Source organism: Strix uralensis, unplaced genomic scaffold (genome assembly GCF_047716275.1).
Source record: "Strix uralensis isolate ZFMK-TIS-50842 unplaced genomic scaffold, bStrUra1 scaffold_436, whole genome shotgun sequence".
Taxonomy (NCBI): Eukaryota; Metazoa; Chordata; class Aves; order Strigiformes; family Strigidae; genus Strix; species Strix uralensis.
In genome coordinates this window covers 8151-33638 of record NW_027437030.1, presented here as the reverse complement: position 1 = coordinate 33638, position 25488 = coordinate 8151, and the positions used below count along the sequence as shown (strand labels likewise).

Genomic DNA, 25488 nt, shown 5'->3' with positions numbered 1-25488 from the left:
CCATAGCCCCCCATAGCCCCCCATAGCCCCCCCATAACCCCCCATAGATCCCCATAGCCCCCCATAACCCCCCCATAGCCCCTCAGTGCCCCATAGGCCCCCCTTAGCCCCCCCATAGGGCCCCATAGCCCCCCCATAACCCCCATAGCCCCCCCAGTGCCCCATAGATCCCCATAGCCCCCATAGCCCCCCATAGCCCCCCCATAACCCCCCATAGCCCCCAGTGCCCATAGCCCCCCCATAGCCCCCCATAGATCCCCATAGCCCCCCCATAACCCCCATAGACCCCCATAGCCCCCCCATAACCCCCCCATAGCTCCCCAGTGCCCCATAGCCCCCCCATAGCCCCCCCATAGGGCCCCATAGCCCCCCCATAGCCCCCCATAGCCCCCCCAGTGCCCCATAGGTCCCCATAGCCCCCCCATAGCCCCCCCATAGCCCCCATAGCCCCCCCATAATCCCCCACAGCCCCCCATAACCCCCCATAGCCCCCCATAGCCCCCCCATAGCCCCCCATAGCCCCCCCCAGCCCCCCATAACCCCCCCCCAGCCCCCCCCCAGTGCCCCATAGCCCCCCCTTGGCCCCATAGCGCCCCCCCCCCATGGTTTAGGCCCCCCCAACCCCCTTTGCAGCCCCTCCCCGTGTCTGTGTGTGTCCCCCCCCCCCCCCCTCCCTTGGGGGATTCTCCCGGGGCTCGTATTGGGGTTGAGCTGGAAAATCCTCTTTTTCCGGTGGTTTTTTGCCCAAAATTGGCCATTGTGAGGGCGGGGGGGGGGGCAGGGGAAGGAGTAAGGGGAGAGGAATTTCCTCAGAAACCCAAATTCGCGGCTTTTCCACCCCAAAAAAGGCGCCGGGAAGGGGATTATTCACGGCGGGGGCGGGGGGGGGGGACACGAACCGTCACGCTCAGACACGCGGGGGGGGGGGGGGGGGGGCACGGACACGTGTGTGAGACACGGGGGGGGCACCCAGCACCCCCCCCCAGCACCCTCATCCAGAACCCAGCACCCCCCAGAGCCCCCCCTCAGCACCCAGCACCCCCCCGACCCCCCCCAGCCGCCTCCAGCACCCACGTCCCAGCACCCAGCCCCCCCCCCAACACCCCCAGCACCCCCCGAACCCCCCCAGCACCCATCACCCCCCCAGCACCCAGCACCCCCCCAGCACCCAGCACCCCCCGAACCCCACCCAGCACCCAGAGCCCCCGCCCAGCACCCATCACCCCCCCCAGCACCCAGACCCCCCCAACACCCCCCAGCACCCATCACCCCCCAGCACCCACATCCCAGCACCCAGCCCCCCCCAGCCCCCCCAGCACCCATCACCCCCGAACCCCCCCCAGCACCCAGACCCCCCCCCCAGCACCCATCACCCCCCCAGCACCCATCATCCCCCAGCACCCATCACCCCCCGAACCCCACCCAGCACCCAGAGCCCCCGCCCAGCACCCATCACCCCCCCCAGCACCCCCCCATCACCCCAACCCAGCACCCAGACCCCCTGCCCAGCACCCATCACCCCCCCAGCACCCGGACCCCCCCCGAACCCCCCCAGCACCCAGACCCCCCCCCCAGCCCCCATCACCCCTCCCAGCACCCATCACCCCCCCCAGCACCCACATCCAGCACCCAGCACCCCCCAGCCCCCCCAGCACCCATCACCCCCCCAGCACCCCCCCATCACCCCAACCCAGCACCCAGACCCCCCCCCCAGCCCCCATCACCCCTCCAGCACCCATCACCCCCCCCAGCACCCACATCCCAGCACCCAGCCCCCCCAGCACCCATCACCCCCCCAGCACCCCCCAGCACCCCAACCCAGCACCCAGACCCCCTGCCCAGCACCCATCACCCCCCCCAGCACCCACATCCCATCACCCAGCCCCCCCAGCCCCCTCCCCCAGCCCCCAGCCCCCCCCCAGCACCCAACCATCACCCCCCCAGCACCCAGACCCCCCCCCAGCACCCACCCCCCAGCACCCAGCCCCCCCCCTGCCCCCCCCCGGGTGACTCAGTCCGGGGTGACTCAGCCGGGTCCAGGCGCTTCCTGTGGGGCCGGGGGGGGGGGGGGCGGGGCGGGGGGCACGTCCAAACCTGCCCCAAACCTGCCCGAATTCACCCCAAAACCACCTGGATCCACCCCAAAACTCCCACGGACCCCAAAACCCTGTGGATTGACCCCAAAATCCACCTGGAACCCACCACAAACTCTCACTGGAACCCAAAACTGAAGAGGTTTGCCCCAAAACCTTACACAGACCCAAACCGGGACAGATTCACCCCAAAATTCACCTGGATCCCCCCTCAACTGTCACCAGACCCCAAAACTGAAGAGATTCACCCCAAAACCTTACACAGACCCAAACCGGGACAGATTCACCCCAAAATTCACCTGGATCCCCCCTCAACTGTCACCAGACCCCAAAACTGAAGAGATTCACCCCAAAACCTTACACAGACCCAAACCGGGACAGATTCACCCCAAAATTCACCTGGATCCCCCCTCAACTGTCACCAGACCCCGAAACTGAAGAGATTCACCCCAAAACCTTACACAGACCCAAACCGGGACAGATTCACCCCAAAATTCACCTGGATCCCCCCTCAACTGTCACCAGACCCCAAAACTGAAGAGATTTGCCCCAAAACCTTACACAGACCCAAACCGGGACAGATTCACCCCAAAATTCACCTGGATCCCCCCTCAACTGTCACCAGACCCCAAAACTGAAGAGATTTGCCCCAAAACCTTACACAGACCCAAACCGGGACAGATTCACCCCAAAATTCACCTGGATCCCCCCTCAACTGTCACCAGACCCCAAAACTGAAGAGATTTGCCCCAAAACCTTACACAGACCCAAACCGGGACAGATTCACCCCAAAATTCACCTGGATCCCCCCTCAACTGTCACCAGACCCCAAAACTGAAGAGATTCGCCCCAAAACCTTACACAGACCCAAACCGGGACAGATTCACCCCAAAATCCACCCGGATCCCCCCAACTCTCACCATACCCCAAAACTGAAGAGATTCACCCCAAAACTCACACAGCCCCCAAACCTGTCACCCCGTGGCCTTGTCACCCCCCAGCATTGTCACCCCCACCCATGGCACTGCCACCCCACAAGGGTGTCACTGTGCCACCCCCCCCCCTCCCCCAAGACGACCTGAGCTTGTCCCCTCCCCACAGGGGACCCCTTGTCACCCCCGGGGTGACGTCACTTGGGGTGGGGGGGGTGACACCCGCTCAAGGACACGTTTGTGCCTGTCCCTCGCTTGGTGACACCCTCAGGTGACTTCGATGGCTTCTGGGCACGGGGTGGCTTCCGACCAGGAACGCTGCTGGCCGTGGGTGGGGACAGCACGGGGACAGCACGGGGACACCACGTGGACACCATGGGGACATCGTGGGGATGTGGTGGGGACACCACAGGGACACCGTGGGGACATCGTGGCACCATGGGGACATCATGGAGACACCACAGGGACACCGTGGGGACATCGTGGTACTGTGGGGACATCATGGGGACACTGTGGAGACACTGTGGGGACATCGTGGCACCGTGGGGACACTGTGGGGACACTGTGGCACTGTGGGAGCATCATGGGGACACCGTGGGGACGTCGTGGGGACATCGTGGGGATGTGGTGGGGACACCACAGGGACACCGTGGGGACGTTGTGGCACCGTGGGGACATTTTTGCACCATGTGGACGTTGTGGGGACACTGAGGGGACACTGTAAGGACACCGTGGCACTGTGGGGACAGTGCGGGGACATCGTGGCACTGTGGGGACATCATGGGGACACCACAGGGACACCATGGGGACAGCGTGGTACTGTGGGGACATCATGGGGACACTGTGGAGACACTGTGGGGACATTGTGGCACCATGGGAACATCATGGGGACGTCGTGGGGACACCGTGGCACCGTGGGGATGTCGTTGGGACACTGTGGGGACATCACAGGGACATCGTGGCCCCGTGGGGACACCATCACCCCGTAGAGTGCCACCACCACCACCCCGAGGCCACCGTGGCCCCCCGTGTCCCTCCTCCATGTCCCTTCCGTGGGGTCTCCACAGGGTTTGGTGGCACCGGGGTGGGGCCACAGAGGGGTGGTGGCTGGCCCTGTCCCCTACAGGGGTCAGGGGGGGCCTAGAGGGGACCCGTGGGGTCCCCACGTCCCCCACGGGGAGTGGCTGGGGTGGGGGACATCGGCCAGGTACCGACATTGTCACCTGATGTCCCCAGCCTGGTGCTGCCTTCCCAGGCCTGTCCCACGTCCCTGTCGCGGGTCCCCACCCCATGTCCCCACTCTATGTCCCACGTCCCCATCCCCTGTCCCGTGTCCCCATCCCGTGTCCCGTGTCCCTACACCACATCCCACGTCTTGATCCTCTGTCCCACGTCCCCATCTTGAGACCCCACCCCATGTCCCATGTCCCCATCTCCTGTCCCCTGTCCCCACCCCATGTCCCACGTCCCCGTCCCCTGTCCCACGTCCCCATCTCGGGTCCCCACCCCACGTCCCACGTCCCCATCTCGGGTCCCCACCCCCTGTCCCACATCCCCACTCCACGCCCCATGTCCCTACACCACGTCCCACGTCCCCACCCCACATCCCACGTCCCCATCTTGGGTCCTCACCCCATGTCCCCTGTCCCCACCCCACGTCCCATGTCCCCATCCCATGTCCCCTGTCCCCATTCCATGTCCCACGTCCCCATCTTGGGTCCCCATCCCCTGTCCCACATCCCCAACCCATGTCTCCACCCCATGTCCCCACCCCACGTCCCCAACCCGTGTCCCACGTCCCCACCCCACGTCCCTTGTCCCCATCCCATGTCCCCTGTCCCCATTCCATGTCCCACGTCCCCATCACGGGTCCCCACCCCACGTCCCACATCCCCACTCCACACCCCATGTCCCTACACCACGTTCCACGTCCCCACCCCACATCCCACGTCCCCATCTTGGGTCCTCACCCCATGTCCCCCGTCCCCACCCCACGTCCCCCACCCCCACGTCCCCCATCCCACTCCCTGTCCCACGTCCCCATTCCCATCACATCCCTCTCCCCACCCTCCTCCCGCCACCCCGCCCACCTCCCTCCAGGGTGGGACCAAACCGTGGCCGGTGGGGACAGGCCCTGGGGGTCTCCTGGACCTCGGGGGAGGGTGTTGGGGCACCCTGTGACACGACGTGTCCCGTGGGGCAACGTCTCTGCCGGGAACTGGGTGTTGGCACCCGTCACTTTGCTCCCGGCACCCGCGGCTCAGGTTTCATCCCTCCTACCTGGGGCCAAAGGTCCCCCCCGGTGACCGGCCGTGTCCCATTCCGGCTGCACCCACGGTTGGTGACAGATCAACGTGCTGGGGTCACCCCCCCCCCACCCCCCCCAAATTCCGAGCTCCAAAGAGATGGGGGGTCGTCTGTGGGGCAGCCTGGCCGTGGTCTTCATCTGTTTCCTCATCATCATGCGAGGTGGGTGCTGGGACCTCCCACCCCACCGTGGCAGCGTCGACGTCACCGTGGGGCCACCTTGGGGACACAGGGGTGGGACCGCAGGTCCTCCAAGGACCTCCGAGATCCTCCAAGGACTTCGTGTTGCAGGGCTGGTTTTGGCCCCCAAAGAGCAGGAATTGGGGTTTTTGAGGGTCCAGGGGTCTTGGGGGGATGTTTGTGAGTCTTTGGGACCCAACTGGGGGGTCTTCAGAAACTGGAGGTTCTTTGGAGAACCAAGGGTGGGTCATTGGGGGGTGTTGGTCAACGGTGGATGGGGGTCCTTGGGGGGTTTGGGGGTCTTTGGAACCCAACTGGGGGTCTTGGGGGGGGCTGGGGGGTCTTTGGAGAACTGAGGGTGGGTCTTTGAGGGGTGTTGGTCAACGGTGGATGGGGGTCTTGGGGGGTCCATGAGTTTTTGGGGTGCCTCTGGGGTCTTGGAAGGTCCTGGGGGGTCTTTGGAGGGATGTTGGTCAAGGGTGGATGGGGGTCTTTGAGGGTCTGGGAATTTTTGGGACCCAACTGGGGGTCTTGGGGGGTCTGGGGGGTCTTTGGAGAACCAAGGGTGGGTCTTTGAGGGGTGTTGGTCAAGAGTGGATGGGGGTTTTTGGGGGGTCTGTGGGGTTTGGGGGGATGCAGGTGTTTGTGGGGCCAGGGCAGGTGTTGACGTGTACGAGATGGCAGGAGGGGACCAAGGGGTGTCAGGGCCCACCCAGGGAGGGGGGTGGCACCCACACGTGGACCCTGGGTGCAGCCATCAGAGCAGCGGGTGAAGACCCAAAGGCCCTTGGGACCCCCCAAACTTATGACACCCTCCCCCCACAGACGACACGGACCAGCAAGAGCCGTGGGACAAAGGGCAACCAGCCCGCTGGTCTTGGCTAAAGACGTGGCCGGGGCCACCTCATGGCATCGAGGTGAAGCTGAACAGAGGACATGAAGATCCACCAGTGGCCACCAGTGGGAGAAACACACTGGTCCCAGTTGAGAAGAAGGGACAGACACGGCTGAGGAGGGACGTTCTGTTACAGGGGGGAAGTGGGGGAACGACCAGATCCGATGTGACCACGGGGACTCTGGGGACCACGGAGGAGACAGGGGACTCCTCAGCCACTACTGGGCCACCCTCCACTGTGACCACGCCCACCTCTGATGTCACCACAGGGACTCTGGGAACCACGGAGGACACAGGGGACACCTCGGCCACCACTGAGCCACCCTCCACTGTGACCACGCCCACCTCTGATGTCACCACAGGGACTCAGGGAACCACGGAAGACACCGGGGACACATCGGCCACCACTGAGCCACCCTCCACTGTGACCACGCCCAGCTCTGAAGTCACCACGGGGACTCTGGGGACCACGGAGGAGACAGGGGACACCTCGGCCACCACTGAGCCACCCTCCACTGTGACCACGCCCAGCTCTGATGTCACCACGGGGACTCTGGGGACCATGGAGGAGACAGGGGACACCTCGGCCACCACTGAGCCACCCTCCACTGTGACCACTCCCAGCTCTGATGTCACCACGGGGACTCTGGGGACCACGGAGGAGACAGGGGACACCTCGGCCACCACTGAGCCACCCTCCACTGTGACCACGCCCACCTCTGATGTCACCACGGGGACTCTGGGGACCACGGAGGAGACAGGGGACACCTCGGCCACCACTGAGCCACCCTCCACTGTGACCACGCCCAGCTCTGATGTCACCACGGGGACACTGGGGACCACGGAGGAGACAGGGGACACCTCGGCCACCACTGAGCCACCCTCCACTGTGACCACTCCCAGCTCTGATGTCACCACGGGGACTCTGGGGACCACGGAGGAGACAGGGGACACCTCGGCCACCACTGAGCCATCCTCCACTGTGACCACGCCCACCTCTGATGTCACCACGGGGACACTGGGGACCACGGAGGAGACAGGGGACACCTCGGCCACCACTGAGCCACCCTCCACTGTGACCACGCCCAGCTCTGATGTCACCACGGGGACTCTGGGGACCACGGAGGAGACAGGGGACACCTCGGCCACCACTGAGCCACCCTCCACTGTGACCACGCCCAGCTCTGATGTCACCACGGGGACTCTGGGGACCACGGAGGAGACAGGGGACACCTCGGCCACCACTGAGCCACCCTCCACTGTGACCACGCCCACCTCTGATGTCACCACGGGGACTCTGGGGACCACGGAGGAGACAGGGGACACCTCGGCCACCACTGAGCCACCCTCCACTGTGACCACGCCCACCTCTGATGTCACCATGGGGACTCTGGGGACCACGGAGGAGACAGGGGACACCTCGGCCACCACTGAGCCATCCTCCACTCTGACCACGCCCACCTCTGATGTCACCACGGGGACTCTGGGGACCACGGAGGAGACAGGGGACACCTCGGCCACCACTGAGCCACCCTCCACTGTGACCACGCCCAGCTCTGATGTCACCACGGGGACACTGGGGACCACGGAGGAGACAGGGGACACCTCGGCCACCACTGAGCCACCCTCCACTGTGACCACGCCCACCTCTGATGTCACCACGGGGACTCTGGGGACCACGGAGGAGACAGGGGACACCTCGGCCACCACTGAGCCATCCTCCACTGTGACCACGCCCAGCTCTGATGTCACCACGGGGACACTGGGGACCACGGAGGAGACAGGGGACACCTCGGCCACCACTGAGCCATCCTCCACTCTGACCACGCCCAGCTCTGATGTCACCACGGGGACACTGGGGACCACGGAGGAGACAGGGGACACCTCGGCCACCACTGAGCCACCCTCCACTGTGACCACGCCCAGCTCTGATGTCACCACAGGGACTCTGGGGACCACGGAGGAGACAGGGGACACCTCGGCCACCACTGAGCCACCCTCCACTGTGACCACGCCCACCTCTGATGTCACCACGGGGACTCTGGGGACCACGGAGGAGACAGGGGACACCTCGGCCACCACTGAGCCACCCTCCACTGTGACCACTCCCAGCTCTGATGTCACCACGGGGACTCTGGGGACCACGGAGGAGACAGGGGACACCTCGGCCACCACTGAGCCATCCCCCACTGTGACCACGCCCAGCTCTGATGTCACCACGGGGACTCTGGGGACCACGGAGGAGACAGGGGACACCTCGGCCACCACTGAGCCATCCCCCACTGTGACCACGCCCAGCTCTGATGTCACCACGGGGACTCTGGGGACCACGGAGGAGACAGGGGACACCTCGGCCACCACTGAGCCACCCTCCACTGTGACCACTCCCAGCTCAGGTGTCACCACGGGGACTCTGGGGACCACGGAGGAGACAGGGGACACCTCGGCCACCACTGAGCCATCCTCCACTGTGACCACGCCCACCTCTGATGTCACCACGGGGACACTGGGGACCACGGAGGAGACAGGGGACACCTCGGCCACCACTGAGCCACCCTCCACTGTGACCACGCCCACCTCTGATGTCACCACGGGGACTCTGGGGACCACGGAGGAGACAGGGGACACCTCGGCCACCACTGAGCCATCCTCCACTGTGACCACGCCCACCTTTGATGTCACCACGGGGACTCTGGGGACCACGGAGGAGACAGGGGACACCTCGGCCACCACTGAGCCACCCTCCACTGTGACCACGCCCACCTCTGATGTCACCACGGGGACTCTGGGGACCACGGAGGAGACAGGGGACACCTCGGCCACCACTGAGCCACCCTCCACTGTGACCACTCCCAGCTCTGATGTCACCACGGGGACTCTGGGGACCACGGAGGAGACAGGGGACACCTCGGCCACCACTGAGCCATCCCCCACTGTGACCACGCCCAGCTCTGATGTCACCACGGGGACTCTGGGGACCACGGAGGAGACAGGGGACACCTCGGCCACCACTGAGCCATCTTCCACTCTGACCACGCCCAGCTCTGATGTCACCACGGGGACTCTGGGGACCACGGAGGAGACAGGGGACACCTCGGCCACCACTGAGCCATCCTCCACTGTGACCACTCCCAGCTCTGGTGTCACCACGGGGACTCTGGGGACCACGGAGGAGACAGGGGACACCTCGGCCACCACTGAGCCATCCTCCACTGTGACCACGCCCACCTCTGATGTCACCACGGGGACACTGGGGACCACGGAGGAGACAGGGGACACCTCGGCCACCACTGAGCCACCCTCCACTGTGACCACGCCCAGCTCTGATGTCACCACGGGGACTCTGGGGACCACGGAGGAGACAGGGGACACCTCGGCCACCACTGAGCCATCCTCCACTGTGACCACGCCCACCTTTGATGTCACCACGGGGACTCTGGGGACCACGGAGGAGACAGTGGACACCTCGGCCACCACTGAGCCATCCTCCACTCTGACCACGCCCAGCTCTGATGTCACCACGGGGACACTGGGGACCACGGAGGAGACAGGGGACACCTCGGCCACCACTGAGCCATCCTCCACTGTGACCACACCCAGCTCTGATGTCACCACGGGGACACTGGGAACCACGGAGGAGACAGGGGACACCTCGGCCACCACTGTGACCACGCCCAGCTCTGATGTCACCACGGGGACACTGGGGACCACGGAGGAGACAGGGGACACCTCGGCCACCACTGAGCCACCCTCCACTGTGACCACGCCCACCTCTGATGTCACCACGGGGACGGAGGAGACAGGGGACACCTCGGCCACCACTGAGCCACCCTCCACTGTGACCACGCCCAGCTCTGATGTCACCATGGGGACTCTGGGGACCACGGAGGAGACAGGGGACACCTCGGCCACCACTGAGCCACCCTCCACTGTGACCACGCCCAGCTCTGATGTCACCACGGGGACACTGGGGACGACAGAGGAGACAGGGGACACCTCGGCCACCACTGAGCCACCCTCCACTGTGACCACGCCCAGCTCTGATGTCACCACGGGGACTCTGGGGACCACGGAGGAGACAGGGGACACCTCGGCCACCACTGAGCCACCCTCCACTGTGACCACGCCCAGCTCTGATGTCACCACGGGGACTCTGGGGACCACGGAGGAGACAGGGGACACCTCGGCCACCACTGAGCCACCCTGCACTGTGACCACGCCCAGCTCTGATGTCACCACGGGGACACTGGGGACCACGGAGGAGACAGGGGACACCTCGGCCACCACTGAGCCACCCTCCACTGTGACCACGCCCACCTCTGATGTCACCACGGGGACTCTGGGGACCACGGAGGAGACAGGGGACACCTCGGCCACCACTGAGCCACCCTCCACTGTGACCACGCCCACCTCTGATGTCACCATGGGGACTCTGGGGACCACGGAGGAGACAGGGGACACCTCGGCCACCACTGAGCCATCCTCCACTCTGACCACGCCCAGCTCTGATGTCACCACGGGGACTCTGGGGACCACGGAGGAGACAGGGGACACCTCGGCCACCACTGAGCCATCCTCCACTGTGACCACGCCCACCTCTGATGTCACCACGGGGACACTGGGGACCACGGAGGAGACAGGGGACACCTCGGCCACCAATGAGCCACCCTCCACTGTGACCACTCCCAGCTCTGATGTCACCACGGGGACTCTGGGGACCACGGAGGAGACAGGGGACACCTCGGCCACCACTGAGCCACCCTCCACTGTGACCACGCCCAGCTCTGATGTCACCACGGGGACTCTGGGGACCACGGAGGAGACAGGGGACACCTCGGCCACCACTGAGCCACCCTCCACTGTGACCACGCCCAGCTCTGATGTCACCACAGGGACTCTGGGGACCACGGAGGAGACAGGGGACACCTCGGCCACCACTGAGCCACCCTCCACTGTGACCACGCCCAGCTCTGATGTCACCACAGGGACTCTGGGGACCACGGAGGAGACAGGGGACACCTCGGCCACCACTGAGCCACCCTCCACTGTGACCACGCCCAGCTCTGATGTCACCACGGGGACTCTGGGGACCACGGAGGAGACAGGGGACACCTCGGCCACCACTGAGCCATCCTCCACTGTGGCCACGCCCAGCTCTGATGTCACCACGGGGACACTGGGAACCACGGAGGAGACAGGGGACACCTCGGCCACCACTGTGACCACGCCCAGCTCTGATGTCACCACGGGGACACTGGGGACCACGGAGGAGACAGGGGACACCTCGGCCACCACTGAGCCACCCTCCACTGTGACCACGCCCACCTCTGATGTCACCACGGGGACTCTGGGGACCACGGAGGAGACAGGGGACACCTCGGTCACCACTGAGCCATCCTCCACTGTGACCACGCCCACCTTTGATGTCACCACGGGGACTCTGGGGACCACGGAGGAGACAGGGGACACCTCGGCCACCACTGAGCCATCCTCCACTCTGACCACGCCCAGCTCTGATGTCACCACGGGGACACTGGGGACCACGGAGGAGACAGGGGACACCTCGGCCACCACTGAGCCACCCTCCACTGTGACCACGCCCAGCTCTGATGTCACCACGGGGACTCTGGGGACCACGGAGGAGACAGGGGACACCTCGGCCACCACTGAGCCACCCTCCACTGTGACCACGCCCACCTCTGATGTCACCACGGGGACTCTGGGGACCACGGAGGAGACAGGGGACACCTCGGCCACCACTGAGCCATCCTCCACTGTGACCACGCCCACCTCTGATGTCACCACGGGGACACTGGGGACCACGGAGGAGACAGGGGACACCTCGGCCACCACTGAGCCATCCTCCACTGTGACCACGCCCAGCTCTGATGTCACCACGGGGACACTGGGAACCACGGAGGAGACAGGGGACACCTCGGCCACCACTGTGACCACGCCCAGGTCTGATGTCACCACGGGGACACTGGGGACCACGGAGGAGACAGGGGACACCTCGGCCACCACTGAGCCACCCTCCACTGTGACCACGCCCAGCTCTGATGTCACCATGGGGACTCTGGGGACCACGGAGGAGACAGGGGACACCTCGTCCACCACTGAGCCACCCTCCACTGTGACCACGCCCAGCTCTGATGTCACCACGGGGACTCTGGGGACCACGGAGGAGACAGGGGACACCTCGGCCACCACTGAGCCACCCTCCACTGTGACCACGCCCAGCTCTGATGTCACCACGGGGACGGAGGAGACAGGGGACACCTCGGCCACCACTGAGCCACCCTCCACTGTGACCACGCCCACCTCTGATGTCACCATGGGGACTCTGGGGACCACGGAGGAGACAGGGGACACCTCGGCCACCACTGAGCCATCCTCCACTCTGACCACGCCCACCTCTGATGTCACCACGGGGACTCTGGGGACCACGGAGGAGACAGGGGACACCTCGGCCACCACTGAGCCATCCTCCACTCTGACCACGCCCAGCTCTGATGTCACCACGGGGACACTGGGAACCACGGAGGAGACAGGGGACACATCGGCCACCACTGTGACCACGCCCAGCTCTGATGTCACCACGGGGACTCTGGGGACCACGGAGGAGACAGGGGACACCTCGGCCACCACTGAGCCATCCTCCACTGTGACCACGCCCACCTCTGATGTCACCACGGGGACACTGGGGACCACGGAGGAGACAGGGGACACCTCGGCCACCACTGAGCCACCCTCCACTGTGACCACGCCCACCTCTGATGTCACCACGGGGACTCTGGGGACCACGGAGGAGACAGGGGACACCTCGGCCACCACTGAGCCACCCTCCACTGTGACCACGCCCAGCTCTGATGTCACCACGGGGACACTGGGGACCACGGAGGAGACAGGGGACACCTCGGCCACCACTGAGCCACCCTCCACTGTGACCACGCCTACCTCTGATGTCACCACGGGGACTCTGGGGACCACGGAGGAGACAGGGGACACCTCGGCCACCACTGAGCCACCCTCCACTGTGACCACGCCCACCTATGATGTCACCATGGGGACTCTGGGGACGACGGAGGAGACAGGGGACACCTCGGCCACCACTGAGCCACCCTCCACTGTGACCACGCCCAGCTCTGATGTCACCACGGGGACTCTGGGGACCACGGAGGAGACAGGGGACACCTCGGCCACCACTGAGCCACCCTCCACTGTGACCACGCCCAGCTCTGATGTCACCACGGGGACTCTGGGGACCACGGAGGAGACAGGGGACACCTCGGCCACCACTGAGCCACCCTCCACTCTGACCACGCCCAGCTCTGATGTCACCACGGGGACACTGGGAACCACGGAGGAGACAGGGGACACCTCGGCCACCACTGTGACCACGCCCAGCTCTGATGTCACCACGGGGACTCTGGGGACCACGGAGGAGACAGGGGACACCTCGGCCACCACTGAGCCATCCTCCACTGTGACCACGCCCACCTCTGATGTCACCACGGGGACGGAGGAGACAGGGGACACCTCGGCCACCACTGAGCCATCCTCCACTGTTACCACGCCCAGCTCTGATGTCACCACGGGGACTCTGGGGACCACGGAGGAGACAGGGGACACCTCGGCCACCACTGAGCCACCCTCCACTCTGACCACGCCCAGCTCTGATGTCACCACGGGGACTCTGGGGACCACGGAGGAGACAGGGGACACCTCGGCCACCACTGAGCCACCCTCCACTGTGACCACGCCCAGCTCTGATGTCACCACGGGGACACTGGGGACCACGGAGGAGACAGGGGACACCTCGGCCACCACTGAGCCATCCTCCACTCTGACCACGCCCAGCTCTGATGTCACCACGGGGACTCTGGGGACCACGGAGGAGACAGGGGACACCTCGGCCACCACTGAGCCATCCTCCACTGTGACCACGCCCACCTCTGATGTCACCACGGGGACTCTGGGGACCACGGAGGAGACAGGGGACACCTCGGCCACCACTGAGCCACCCTCCACTGTGACCACGCCCAGCTCTGATGTCACCACGGGGACTCTGGGGACCACGGAGGAGACAGGGGACACCTCGGCCACCACTGAGCCACCCTCCACTGTGACCACGCCCAGCTCTGATGTCACCACGGGGACGGAGGAGACAGGGGACACCTCGGCCACCACTGAGCCACCCTCCACTGTGACCACGCCCACCTCTGATGTCACCATGGGGACTCTGGGGACCACGGAGGAGACAGGGGACACCTCGGCCACCACTGAGCCATCCTCCACTCTGACCACGCCCACCTCTGATGTCACCACGGGGACACTGGGGACCACGGAGGAGACAGGGGACACCTCGGCCACCACTGAGCCACCCTCCACTGTGACCACGCCCACCTCTGATGTCACCACGGGGACTCTGGGGACCACGGAGGAGACAGGGGACACCTCGGCCACCACTGAGCCACCCTCCACTGTGACCACGCCCACCTCTGATGTCACCACGGGGACTCTGGGGACCACGGAGGAGACAGGGGACACCTCGGCCACCACTGAGCCACCCTCCACTGTGACCACGCCCAGCTCTGATGTCACCACGGGGACACTGGGGACCACGGAGGAGACAGGGGACACCTCGGCCACCACTGAGCCACCCTCCACTGTGACCACGCCTACCTCTGATGTCACCACGGGGACTCTGGGGACCACGGAGGAGACAGGGGACACCTCGGCCACCACTGAGCCACCCTCCACTGTGACCACGCCCAGCTCTGATGTCACCACGGGGACTCTGGGGACCACGGAGGAGACAGGGGACACCTCGGCCACCACTGAGCCACCCTCCACTGTGACCACGCCCACCTATGATGTCACCATGGGGACTCTGGGGACCACGGAGGAGACAGGGGACACCTCGGCCACCACTGAGCCACCCTCCACTGTGACCACGCCCAGCTCTGATGTCACCACGGGGACTCTGGGGACCACGGAGGAGACAGGGGACACCTCGGCCACCACTGAGCCACCCTCCACTGTGACCACGCCCAGCTCTGATGTCACCACGGGGACTCTGGGGACCACGGAGGAGACAGGGGACACCTCGGCCACCACTGAGCCACCCTCCACTGTGACCACGCCCAGCTCTGATGTCACCACGGGGACTCTGGGGACCACGGAGGAGACAGGGGACACCTCGGCCACCACTGAGCCACCCTCCACTGTGACCACGCCCAGCTCTGATGTCACCACGGGTACACTGGGGACCACGGAGGAGACAGGGGACACCTCGGCCACCACTGAGCCATCCTCCACTCTGACCACGCCCAGCTCTGATGTCACCACGGGGACACTGGGAACCACGGAGGAGACAGGGGACACCTCGGCCACCACTGTGACCACGCCCAGCTCTGATGTCACCACGGGGACTCTGGGGACCACGGAGGAGACAGGGGACACCTCGGCCACCACTGAGCCATCCTCCACTGTGACCACGCCCACCTCTGATGTCACCACGGGGACGGAGGAGACAGGGGACACCTCGGCCACCACTGAGCCATCCTCCACTCTGACCACGCCCAGCTCTGATGTCACCACGGGGACACTGGGGACCACGGAGGACACAGGGGACACCTCGGCCACCACTGAGCCACCCTCCACTGTGACCACGCCCACCTCTGATGTCACCACGGGGACTCTGGGGACCACGGAGGAGACAGGGGACACCTCGGCCACCACTGAGCCACCCTCCACTGTGACCACGCCCAGCTCTGATGTCACCACGGGGACACTGGGGACCACGGAGGAGACAGGGGACACCTCGGCCACCACTGAGCCATCCTCCTCTGTGACTACGCCCAGCTCTGATGTCACCACGGGGACTCTGGGGACCACGGAGGAGACAGGGGACACCTCGGCCACCACTGAGCCATCCTCCACTCTGACCACGCCCAGCTCTGATGTCACCACGGGGACTCTGGGGACCACGGAGGAGACAGGGGACACCTCGGCCACCACTGTGACCACGCCCAGCTCTGATGTCACCACGGGGACACTGGGGACCACGGAGGAGACAGGGGACACCTCCACCACCACTGAGCCATCCCCCACTGTGACCACGCCCAGCTCTGATGTCACCACGGGGACTCTGGGGACCACGGAGGAGACAGGGGACACCTCGGCCACCACTGAGCCACCCTCCACTGTGACCACGCCCAGCTCTGATGTCACCACGGGGACTCTGGGGACCACGGAGGAGACAGGGGACACCTCGGCCACCACTGAGCCATCCTCCACTGTGACCACGCCCAGCTCTGATGTCACCACGGGGACTCTGGGAACCACGGAGGAGACAGGGGACACCTCGGCCACCACTGAGCCATCCTCCACTGTGACCACGCCCAGCTCTGATGTCACCACGGGGACACTGGGGACCACGGAGGAGACAGGGGACACCTCGGCCACCACTGAGCCATCCTCCACTCTGACCACGCCCAGCTCTGATGTCACCACGGGGACTCTGGGGACCACGGAGGAGACAGGGGACACCTCGGCCACCACTGAGCCACCCTCCACTGTGACCACGCCCAGCTCTGATGTCACCACGGGGACACTGGGGACCACGGAGGAGACAGGGGACACATCGGCCACCACTGAGCCACCCTCCAATGTGACCACGCCCAGCTCTGATGTCACCACGGGGACTCTGGGAACCACGGAGGAGACAGGGGACACCTCGGCCACCACTGAGCCATCCTCCACTGTGACCACGCCCAGCTCTGATGTCACCACGGGGACACTGGGGACCACGGAGGAGACAGGGGACACCTCGGCCACCACTGAGCCATCCTCCACTGTGACCACGCCCAGCTCTGATGTCACCACGGGGACTCTGGGGACCACGGAGGAGACAGGGGACACCTCGGCCACCACTGAGCCACCCTCCACTGTGACCACGCCCAGCTCTGATGTCACCACGGGGACTCTGGGGACCACGGAGGAGACAGGGGACACCTCGGCCACCACTGAGCCACCCTCCACTCTGACCACGCCCAGCTCTGATGTCACCACGGGGACTCTGGGGACCACGGAGGAGACAGGGGACACCTCGGCCACCACTGAGCCACCCTCCACTGTGACCACGCCCAGCTCTGATGTCACCACGGGGACACTGGGGACCACGGAGGAGACAGGGGACACCTCGGCCACCACTGAGCCATCCTCCACTGTGACCACGCCCAGCTCTGATGTCACCACGGGGACTCTGGGGACCACGGAGGAGACAGGGGACACCTCGGCCACCACTGAGCCATCCTCCACTGTGACCACGCCCACCTATGATGTCACCACGGGGACTCTGGGGACCACGGAGGACACAGGGGACACCTCGGCCACCACTGAGCCACCCTCCACTGTGACCACGCCCACCTCTGATGTCACCACGGGGACGGAGGAGACAGGGGACACCTCAGCCACCACTGAGCCATCCTCCACTGTGACCACGCCCACCTCTGATGTCACCACGGGGACACTGGGGACCACGGAGGAGACAGGGGACACCTCGGCCACCACTGAGCCATCCTCCTCTGTGACTACGCCCAGCTCTGATGTCACCACGGGGACTCTGGGGACCACGGAGGAGACAGGGGACACCTCGGCCACCACTGAGCCATCCTCCACTCTGACCACGCCCAGCTCTGATGTCACCACGGGGACTCTGGGGACCACGGAGGAGACAGGGGACACCTCGGCCACCACTGTGACCACGCCCAGCTCTGATGTCACCACGGGGACACTGGGGACCACGGAGGAGACAGGGGACACCTCCACCACCACTGAGCCATCCCCCACTGTGACCACGCCCAGCTCTGATGTCACCACGGGGACTCTGGGGACCACGGAGGAGACAGGGGACACCTCGGCCACCACTGAGCCACCCTCCACTGTGACCACGCCCAGCTCTGATGTCACCACGGGGACTCTGGGGACCACGGAGGAGACAGGGGACACCTCGGCCACCACTGAGCCATCCTCCACTGTGACCACGCCCAGCTCTGATGTCACCACGGGGACTCTGGGAACCACGGAGGAGACAGGGGACACCTCGGCCACCACTGAGCCATCCTCCACTGTGACCACGCCCAGCTCTGATGTCACCACGGGGACACTGGGGACCACGGAGGAGACAGGGGACACCTCGGCCACCACTGAGCCATCCTCCACTCTGACCACGCCCAGCTCTGATGTCACCACGGGGACTCTGGGGACCACGGAGGAGACAGGGGACACCTCGGCCACCACTGAGCCACCCTCCACTGTGACCACGCCCAGCTCTGATGTCACCACGGGGACTCTGGGGACCACGGAGGAGACAGGGGACACCTCGGCCACCACTGAGCCACCCTCCACTCTGACCACGCCCAGCTCTGATGTCACCACGGGGACTCTGGGGACCACGGAGGAGACAGGGGACACCTCGGCCACCACTGAGCCACCCTCCACTGTGACCACGCCCACCTCTGATGTCACCACGGGGACACTGGGGACCACGGAGGAGACAGGGGACACATCGGCCACCACTGAGCCACCCTCCAATGTGACCACGCCCAGCTCTGATGTCACCACGGGGACTCTGGGAACCACGGAGGAGACAGGGGACACCTCGGCCACCACTGAGCCATCCTCCACTGTGACCACGCCCAGCTCTGATGTCACCACGGGGACTCTGGGGACCACGGAGGAGACAGGGGACACCTCGGCCACCACTGAGCCATCCTCCACTCTGACCACGCCCAGCTCTGATGTCACCACGGGGACTCTGGGGACCACGGAGGAGACAGGGGACACCTCGGCCACCACTGAGCCACCCTCCACTGTGACCACGCCCAGCTCTGATGTCACCACGGGGACTCTGGGGACCACGGAGGAGACAGGGGACACCTCGGCCACCACTGAGCCACCCTCCACTCTGACCACGCCCAGCTCTGATGTCACCACGGGGACTCTGGGGACCACGGAGGAGACAGGGGACACCTCGGCCACCACTGTGACCACGCCCAGCTCTGATGTCACCACGGGGACTCTGGGGACCACGGAGGAGACAGGGGACACCTCGGCCACCACTGAGCCATCCTCCACTGTGACCACGCCCACCTCTGATGTCACCACGGGGACACTGGGGACCACGGAGGACACAGGGGACACCTCGGCCACCACTGAGCCACCCTCCACTGTGACCACGCCCACCTCTGATGTCACCACGGGGACACTGGGGACCACGGAGGACACAGGGGACACCTCGGCCACCACTGAGCCACCCTCCACTGTGACCACGCCCACCTCTGATGTCACCACGGGGACGGAGGAGACAGGGGACACCTCAGCCACCACTGAGCCATCCTCCACTGTGACCACGCCCACCTCTGATGTCACCACGGGGACACTGGGGACCACGGAGGAGACAGGGGACACCTCGGCCACCACTGTGACCACGCCCAGCTCTGATGTCACCACGGGGACTCTGGGGACCACGGAGGAGACAGGGGACACCTCCACCACCACTGAGCCATCCCCCACTGTGACCACGCCCAGCTCTGATGTCACCACGGGGACTCTGGGGACCACGGAGGAGACAGGGGACACCTCGGCCACCACTGAGCCACCCTCCACTGTGACCACGCCCAGCTCTGATGTCACCACGGGGACACTGGGGACCACGGAGGAGACAGGGGACACCTCGGCCACCACTGAGCCATCCTCCACTGTGTCCACGCCCAACTCTGATGTCACCACGGGGACACTGGGGACCACGGAGGAGACAGGGGACACCTCGGCCACCACTGAGCCATCCTCCACTGTGACCACACCCACCTCTGATGTCACCACGGGGACGCTGGGGACCACGGAGGAGACAGGGGACACCTCGGCCACCACTGACCCATCCTCCACTGTGACCACGCCCAGCTCTGATGTCACCACGGGGACTCTGGGGACCACGGAGGAGACAGGGGACACCTCGGCCACCACTGAGCCACCCTCCACTGTGACCACGCCCACCTCTGATGTCACCACAGGGACTCTGGGGACCACGGAGGAGACAGGGGACACCTCGGCCACCACTGAGCCACCCTCCACTGTGACCACGCCCAGCTCTGATGTCACCACGGGGACTCTGGGGACCACGGAGGAGACAGGGGACACCTCGGCCACCACTGGGCCTATAACCACCCCCATCACTCTGTCCTCGCCCACCCCCACAACCCTCACTCCACCCCCCACCACTTCAACCATCATCACGACCAACCGCCCCACTACAACCACTGCTCCTATTCATCCCACCACCCCTCCCTCTACAACCACCGCCCCCCCTGCAACCACCACCACCCCCCATCCCACTACATCCACCACCCCCACTACAACCAGCCCCACCCCTACAAGCACCCCCCCCACTACAACTACCACTCCCAGCCCTACAACCACTACCCCCCCTACTACCACCCCCTCCACTACAACCTCTATCCCCCCTACAACCACCACCCCCCCTACAACCACCACCTCCCCTTCAACCACCCCCACCCCTACAACTACCCCCACCCCTACAACTACCCCCACCCCTACAACCACCATCCCCCCTACAACTACCCCCAGTCCTACAACTACCCCCACCCCTACAACTACCCCCAGTCCTACAACCACCCCCACCCCTACAACTACCCCCACCCCTACAACTACCCCCACCCCTACAACCACCATCCCCCCTACAACTACCCCCACCCCTACAACCACCCCCACCCCTACAACTACCCCCAGTCCTACAACCACCCCCACCCCTACAACCACCCCCACCCCTACAACTACCCCCAGTCCTACAACCACCACCACCACGCCCCCTCCTACAACCACCACCCCCACAACCACCACCAATCCAGGTGAGTCTTCCTCTTCGTTTGCAGCACATCACCCCACCCCCCCCGTGCCGTCCACCTGCACCCTGTCTTCTCCCAGGTGTCTTTGCACCCGTGGGTGCTTCCCAGAGTGTGACCCTTGTCCCCACGTCCCCGTGTCCCTCTTCCAGGTCATTGCCAGAACGGGGCCACGTGGGACGGCCACAAGTGTATTTGTCCCGGGGGGTTCTACGGCGAGTTCTGTGAAATCGCCATTTGCCAAAATGGCGGCACCTGGGCCAACGGCGTTTGCCAGTGTCTCCCGAATTTCCAGGGGGCTGAGTGCCAGTTCGCCAAGGACATCGTTGAGGTCAAAGATGGTAAAGGAGCCCTCAGGGTGTGCCACAGGGCCGTGGGGCTGCCGGGGTGGGGGCTACCAACCTGGGTGGGGGGTGGAGGTCACCGCTGAGGGACCGGCCTGGGAATGGGGCCACCAAGAAGGGACGGACCCAAGAATGGGGCCACCATGAGGGACCAAACTGGGAATGGGGCCACCAAGAAGGGATGGACCCAAGAATTGGGCCACCATGAGGGACCAAACTGGGAATGGGGCCACCAGGAAGGGATGGACCCAAGAAAGGGGCCACCATGAGGGACCAAACTGGGAATGGGGCCACCAAGAAGGGACTGACCCAAGAATGGGGCCACCATGAGGGACCAACCTGGGAATGGGGCCACCAGGAAGGGACGGACCCAAGAATGGGGCCACCAAGAAGGGATGGACCCAACACTGGCGCCACCATGAGGGACCAACCTGGGAATGGGGCCACCAAGAAGGGACTGACCCAAGAATGGGGCCACCATGAGGGACCGAGCTGGTCCCCTGACCAAGGGCCCCGGTTGTGGGCTTACGGGTCTCCTTCTTCTTGCCCAAGTGCTGGTGAATGCGACGGTGGAGATGAAGACGAAGGTGGACAACAGGGAATTCACAACCGATCTCGCAAATCCTTCGTCTCCGGCGTTCAAGGAGTTCGAGAAGGACTTCAAGGAGAAGGTCAGGGCGTGGCAACGCCGGGGGCAGCGCCGGGCGGGGGCTTGGGGGGGGATTTGGGGGGCATTTGGGGCACAACACGGATGGTGGCCGGATCTCCCCCTGGTTTCTCTTTGTCTTCCAGATGAAGGAGGTCTACAAGCACATAGAGGGCTACCAAGACGTGGTGATCCACCAGCTGAGGTGAGTGTCCACCACGGATGGTGTGTCCTCAGGGGGTGCTGACACCTCCCCCCCCCTAAATTTGCCCTGGGGGGGGGGGTGATTTGGGGTGAAGGGACCCACAGGGCTCAACTTGAGGTGATGTTCTCCAAGAATGAGCCAACCACATCCCTCCAAGCCACCCAGGGCTCCTTCAGGATGGTCCAGCCCCACGTAACAGTGGCCACGTTGTCCCCTCCACACTTGGACCCCCAAACTGGTCCCAGTTGGCTCTCCAGAATGGGACCAGCAGCCGAGGTGTCCCTTCTCCTTTCAGCCAGGGCAGCATCGTGGTGAACTACACCGTCCTCCTGAAGGTCCTGGCCAGCACCACGGCCAACAAGACGGTGGAGAACATCTCCAAGAACCTCGTCAGCGCCTTCAACAACTACACCGACTGCAACGAGACCTGCGAAGGGAGCGACTGTGAGTGACGCTGGTGGTCCCCCCCTTCCCCCCCACTGACCACGTGTCACTTGCCACCGGGGCAAAGTCCTTTTTTTGGGGGTGTTTGGAGCCCACGGGCGCCCATCAGCACCTTCTCCCACCATCCCAGGTGCTTTTTGTTTCAACTCGGCCTTCACCAACGTCACCAACTACGGGGTGGAAGAGGTGGAATCGAGTAAGTGAACCCACAGGATGTTTGTCCCCCAACGTGGGGACCCCTCGGGCCACCGCCACGCCCGTCGCTGAGCCACCGGGGTGTCCACCCTCAGGTCTGTGTGACGACCACATCGCGGAGGAGTTCAAGGCCTACTACTCACCGCTCATCACCGCCACCGGCGTCGTCTGCATCACCAGATGCGACAAACGAGCCCCCGACCGCTACATCTGCGTCCACGGCACCTGCGGCGTGGCAAGCGGGGGGCCACAGTGCGAGTAAGCGCCCAAAAAAATGGGGGTCCCCCTTGGGTTTGGGGTGACGCCGGCACCTTGTTTTCACCCGCGTGGACACCCCCACCAGGTGCGAGGACCAGTCGGCGTTTTGGTACCAAGACAGCGCCTGTAGGTCACGGATCAGCAAAGTGGGGGTGGCCGTAGGGGTGCCCGTGGCCGGGTTGGTCTTGGCCACCGTCATCTTCACCATCTTCCTGCTGCGGGTTCAGAGGCAGAAGAAAGAGTACAGGCAAGTGGGGTGGGGGGGTCCTGTGGGGTGGGGGGGTGTCCTGTGGGGTGTCCCATGGGTTGGGGTGTCCCATGGGATGGGGTGTCCTGTGGGGTGTCCTATAGGGTGGGGGTGTCCCATGGGGTGGGGTTGTCCCATGGGATGGGGGTGTCCCATGGGGTGTCCCATGGGGTGGGGTGTCCCATGGGACGTCCCGTTGTCACCCATCTCCCTCCCCCCCACCGGCGCAGGGACAAGGTGACGTCCCGCTCCGAGCTCTACTGCAGCACCGACGAGAGCTGGGGCGGCTCCCAGGGCTTCGCCATCAGCAACCAGGCGGCCACGTGCGAAGGTAAGAGGGCTAGTGGGGGGGGGAGAGGGGCTGGTGGCCATGGATTTTTTTGGGGTGTCCCCGTGACCTCTCCTCCCACCCCACAAGGTCTGGAGGCTCCCAGCACCACCTGCATCAACCTGGAGATGGTGGACACCTCGCAGAAGGTGGGTGCCACGTTCTCAGCACCCTGAGCCTGTGTCCTCCCCCCCCTCCCCTCCCCCCACCGGTGCCGTGGGGCCACCCCACCCCCCATTTCCCAGCCCTCCTCCTCCTCATCTCTCCTTCCTCCCCAGATCCACATCGAGCGACCGTCCCACATCGTCATCCCTTGAGTGGAGCCACCCAAGGGACAAGTGGACGGGGGCTGGGGGGTGGGGAGGGACACGGGTGGGGGTGAGGGTGTGGGGGAGGGTCTCGGGGGTGACAAAAACCACGAGACCCACCATCCTCTTCCTCCCCGTGCGAGTGTAGAGTCGAATAAAACCACTTAATTTTATTGTCACCGGCCCGTTTCCACGCGTTGGTTGGGGACACGCAAGGTGGCTCCCGTGGTGTCACGTGGGTTGGGCTGGACGTGGGGTGCCCAAAACCGCCCTAAACGTCCCCAAAAACACCCCTCCCCCCCCCTCCAGGACAGGAAATTATTGGAGACGAGTTAATTGCTGAGCGAGTAATTAGGGCCCTTGGGTTGGATCCTCCCAAAGGTACAAGTCCGGGGGGTGACGCAGGCGGGAGAGTTTGTCCTTGTCCCCACCCTTGGGGACATTTCACGCCTCCTCCCCACGTGCCCCACGGGGACGGGGACAAAGGGCAGATGTGGGGGGCGGGGGACACACACACACACAGGGTTGGGGGGGGGGGGTGTCCCCAAAAGGGGGTGGTGGGAACCCGCTGGGCCTCGGGGAAGACGGAGGCTTCAGGGGACACGTCGGTCACCTGCCACCGGGGCCACGTTGAGCTTGTACGGCCACTGGTGATGTCATCGGCCTGTGGGTCTCTTTGAGACCCATAAGCGGCCCCCCCCGAGCCCCACCAGTCCCCCCAAGTGCCTCCCCCTGAGCCCCACCAGCCCCCCAAGTGGCTCCCCCATGAACCCCACCAGTCCCCTAAGTCCCAGTGGCCCCCCCCAAACCCCACCAGCCCCCCAAGTCCCAGTGCCCCTTCCTGAGCCCCATGAGTCCCCCAAGTCTCTCCCCCTGAAGCCCACCAGCCCCCCAAGTCCCAGTGGCCCCCCCAAACCCCACCAGACCCCCAAGTGGCTCCCCCATGAATCCCACCAGCCCCCCAAGTCCCAGTGGCCCCCCGGAACCCCACCAGCCCCCCAAGTGGCTCCCCCTGAGCCCCACCAGCCCCCCAAGTCCCAGTGCCCCCTCCTGAGCCCCACCAGTCCCCCAAGTCTCTCCCCCTCAACCCCACCAACCCCCCCAAGTGGCTCCCCCTAAGCCCCATCAACCCCCCAAGTCCCAGTGGCCCCCCCCAAACCCCACCAGCACCCCCCGTGG

The 25488-nt window shown here is 65.2% G+C and overlaps 1 protein-coding gene across 1 annotated transcript; it reads left to right on the top strand.

The window, feature by feature from the left end:
* The first annotated feature begins 5430 nt into the window (after positions 1-5430).
* On the top strand, positions 5431-24318 carry LOC141938934 (uncharacterized). The gene is made up of 19 exons (XM_074857964.1): positions 5431-5692; positions 6338-6536; positions 7311-7392; positions 11881-11931; positions 12868-12924; positions 16330-16551; positions 18070-18357; positions 20835-21340; positions 21417-21430; positions 21487-21675; positions 22231-22349; positions 22471-22529; positions 22825-22973; positions 23104-23169; positions 23264-23426; positions 23512-23673; positions 23904-24004; positions 24092-24150; positions 24280-24318. The coding sequence occupies exons 1-19, from the start codon at positions 5431-5433 to the stop codon at positions 24316-24318; spliced, it is 2787 nt and encodes a 928-aa protein (XP_074714065.1).
* The last annotated feature ends 1170 nt before the right edge of the window (positions 24319-25488 follow it).

Excerpts from the sequence above, each read along its gene's own strand:
- LOC141938934 (XM_074857964.1), top strand. The coding sequence starts at position 5,431 with ATGGGGGGTCGTCTGTGGGGCAGCCTGGCCGTGGTCTTCATCTGTTTC. Across the intron at positions 12,925-16,329 it reads CCACGCCCAGCTCTGATGTC|GCCACCACTGAGCCATCCTC; the intron begins ACCACGGGGACA and ends GGGGACACCTCG. Across the intron at positions 23,170-23,263 it reads GGTGGAAGAGGTGGAATCGA|GTCTGTGTGACGACCACATC; the intron begins GTAAGTGAACCC and ends GTCCACCCTCAG.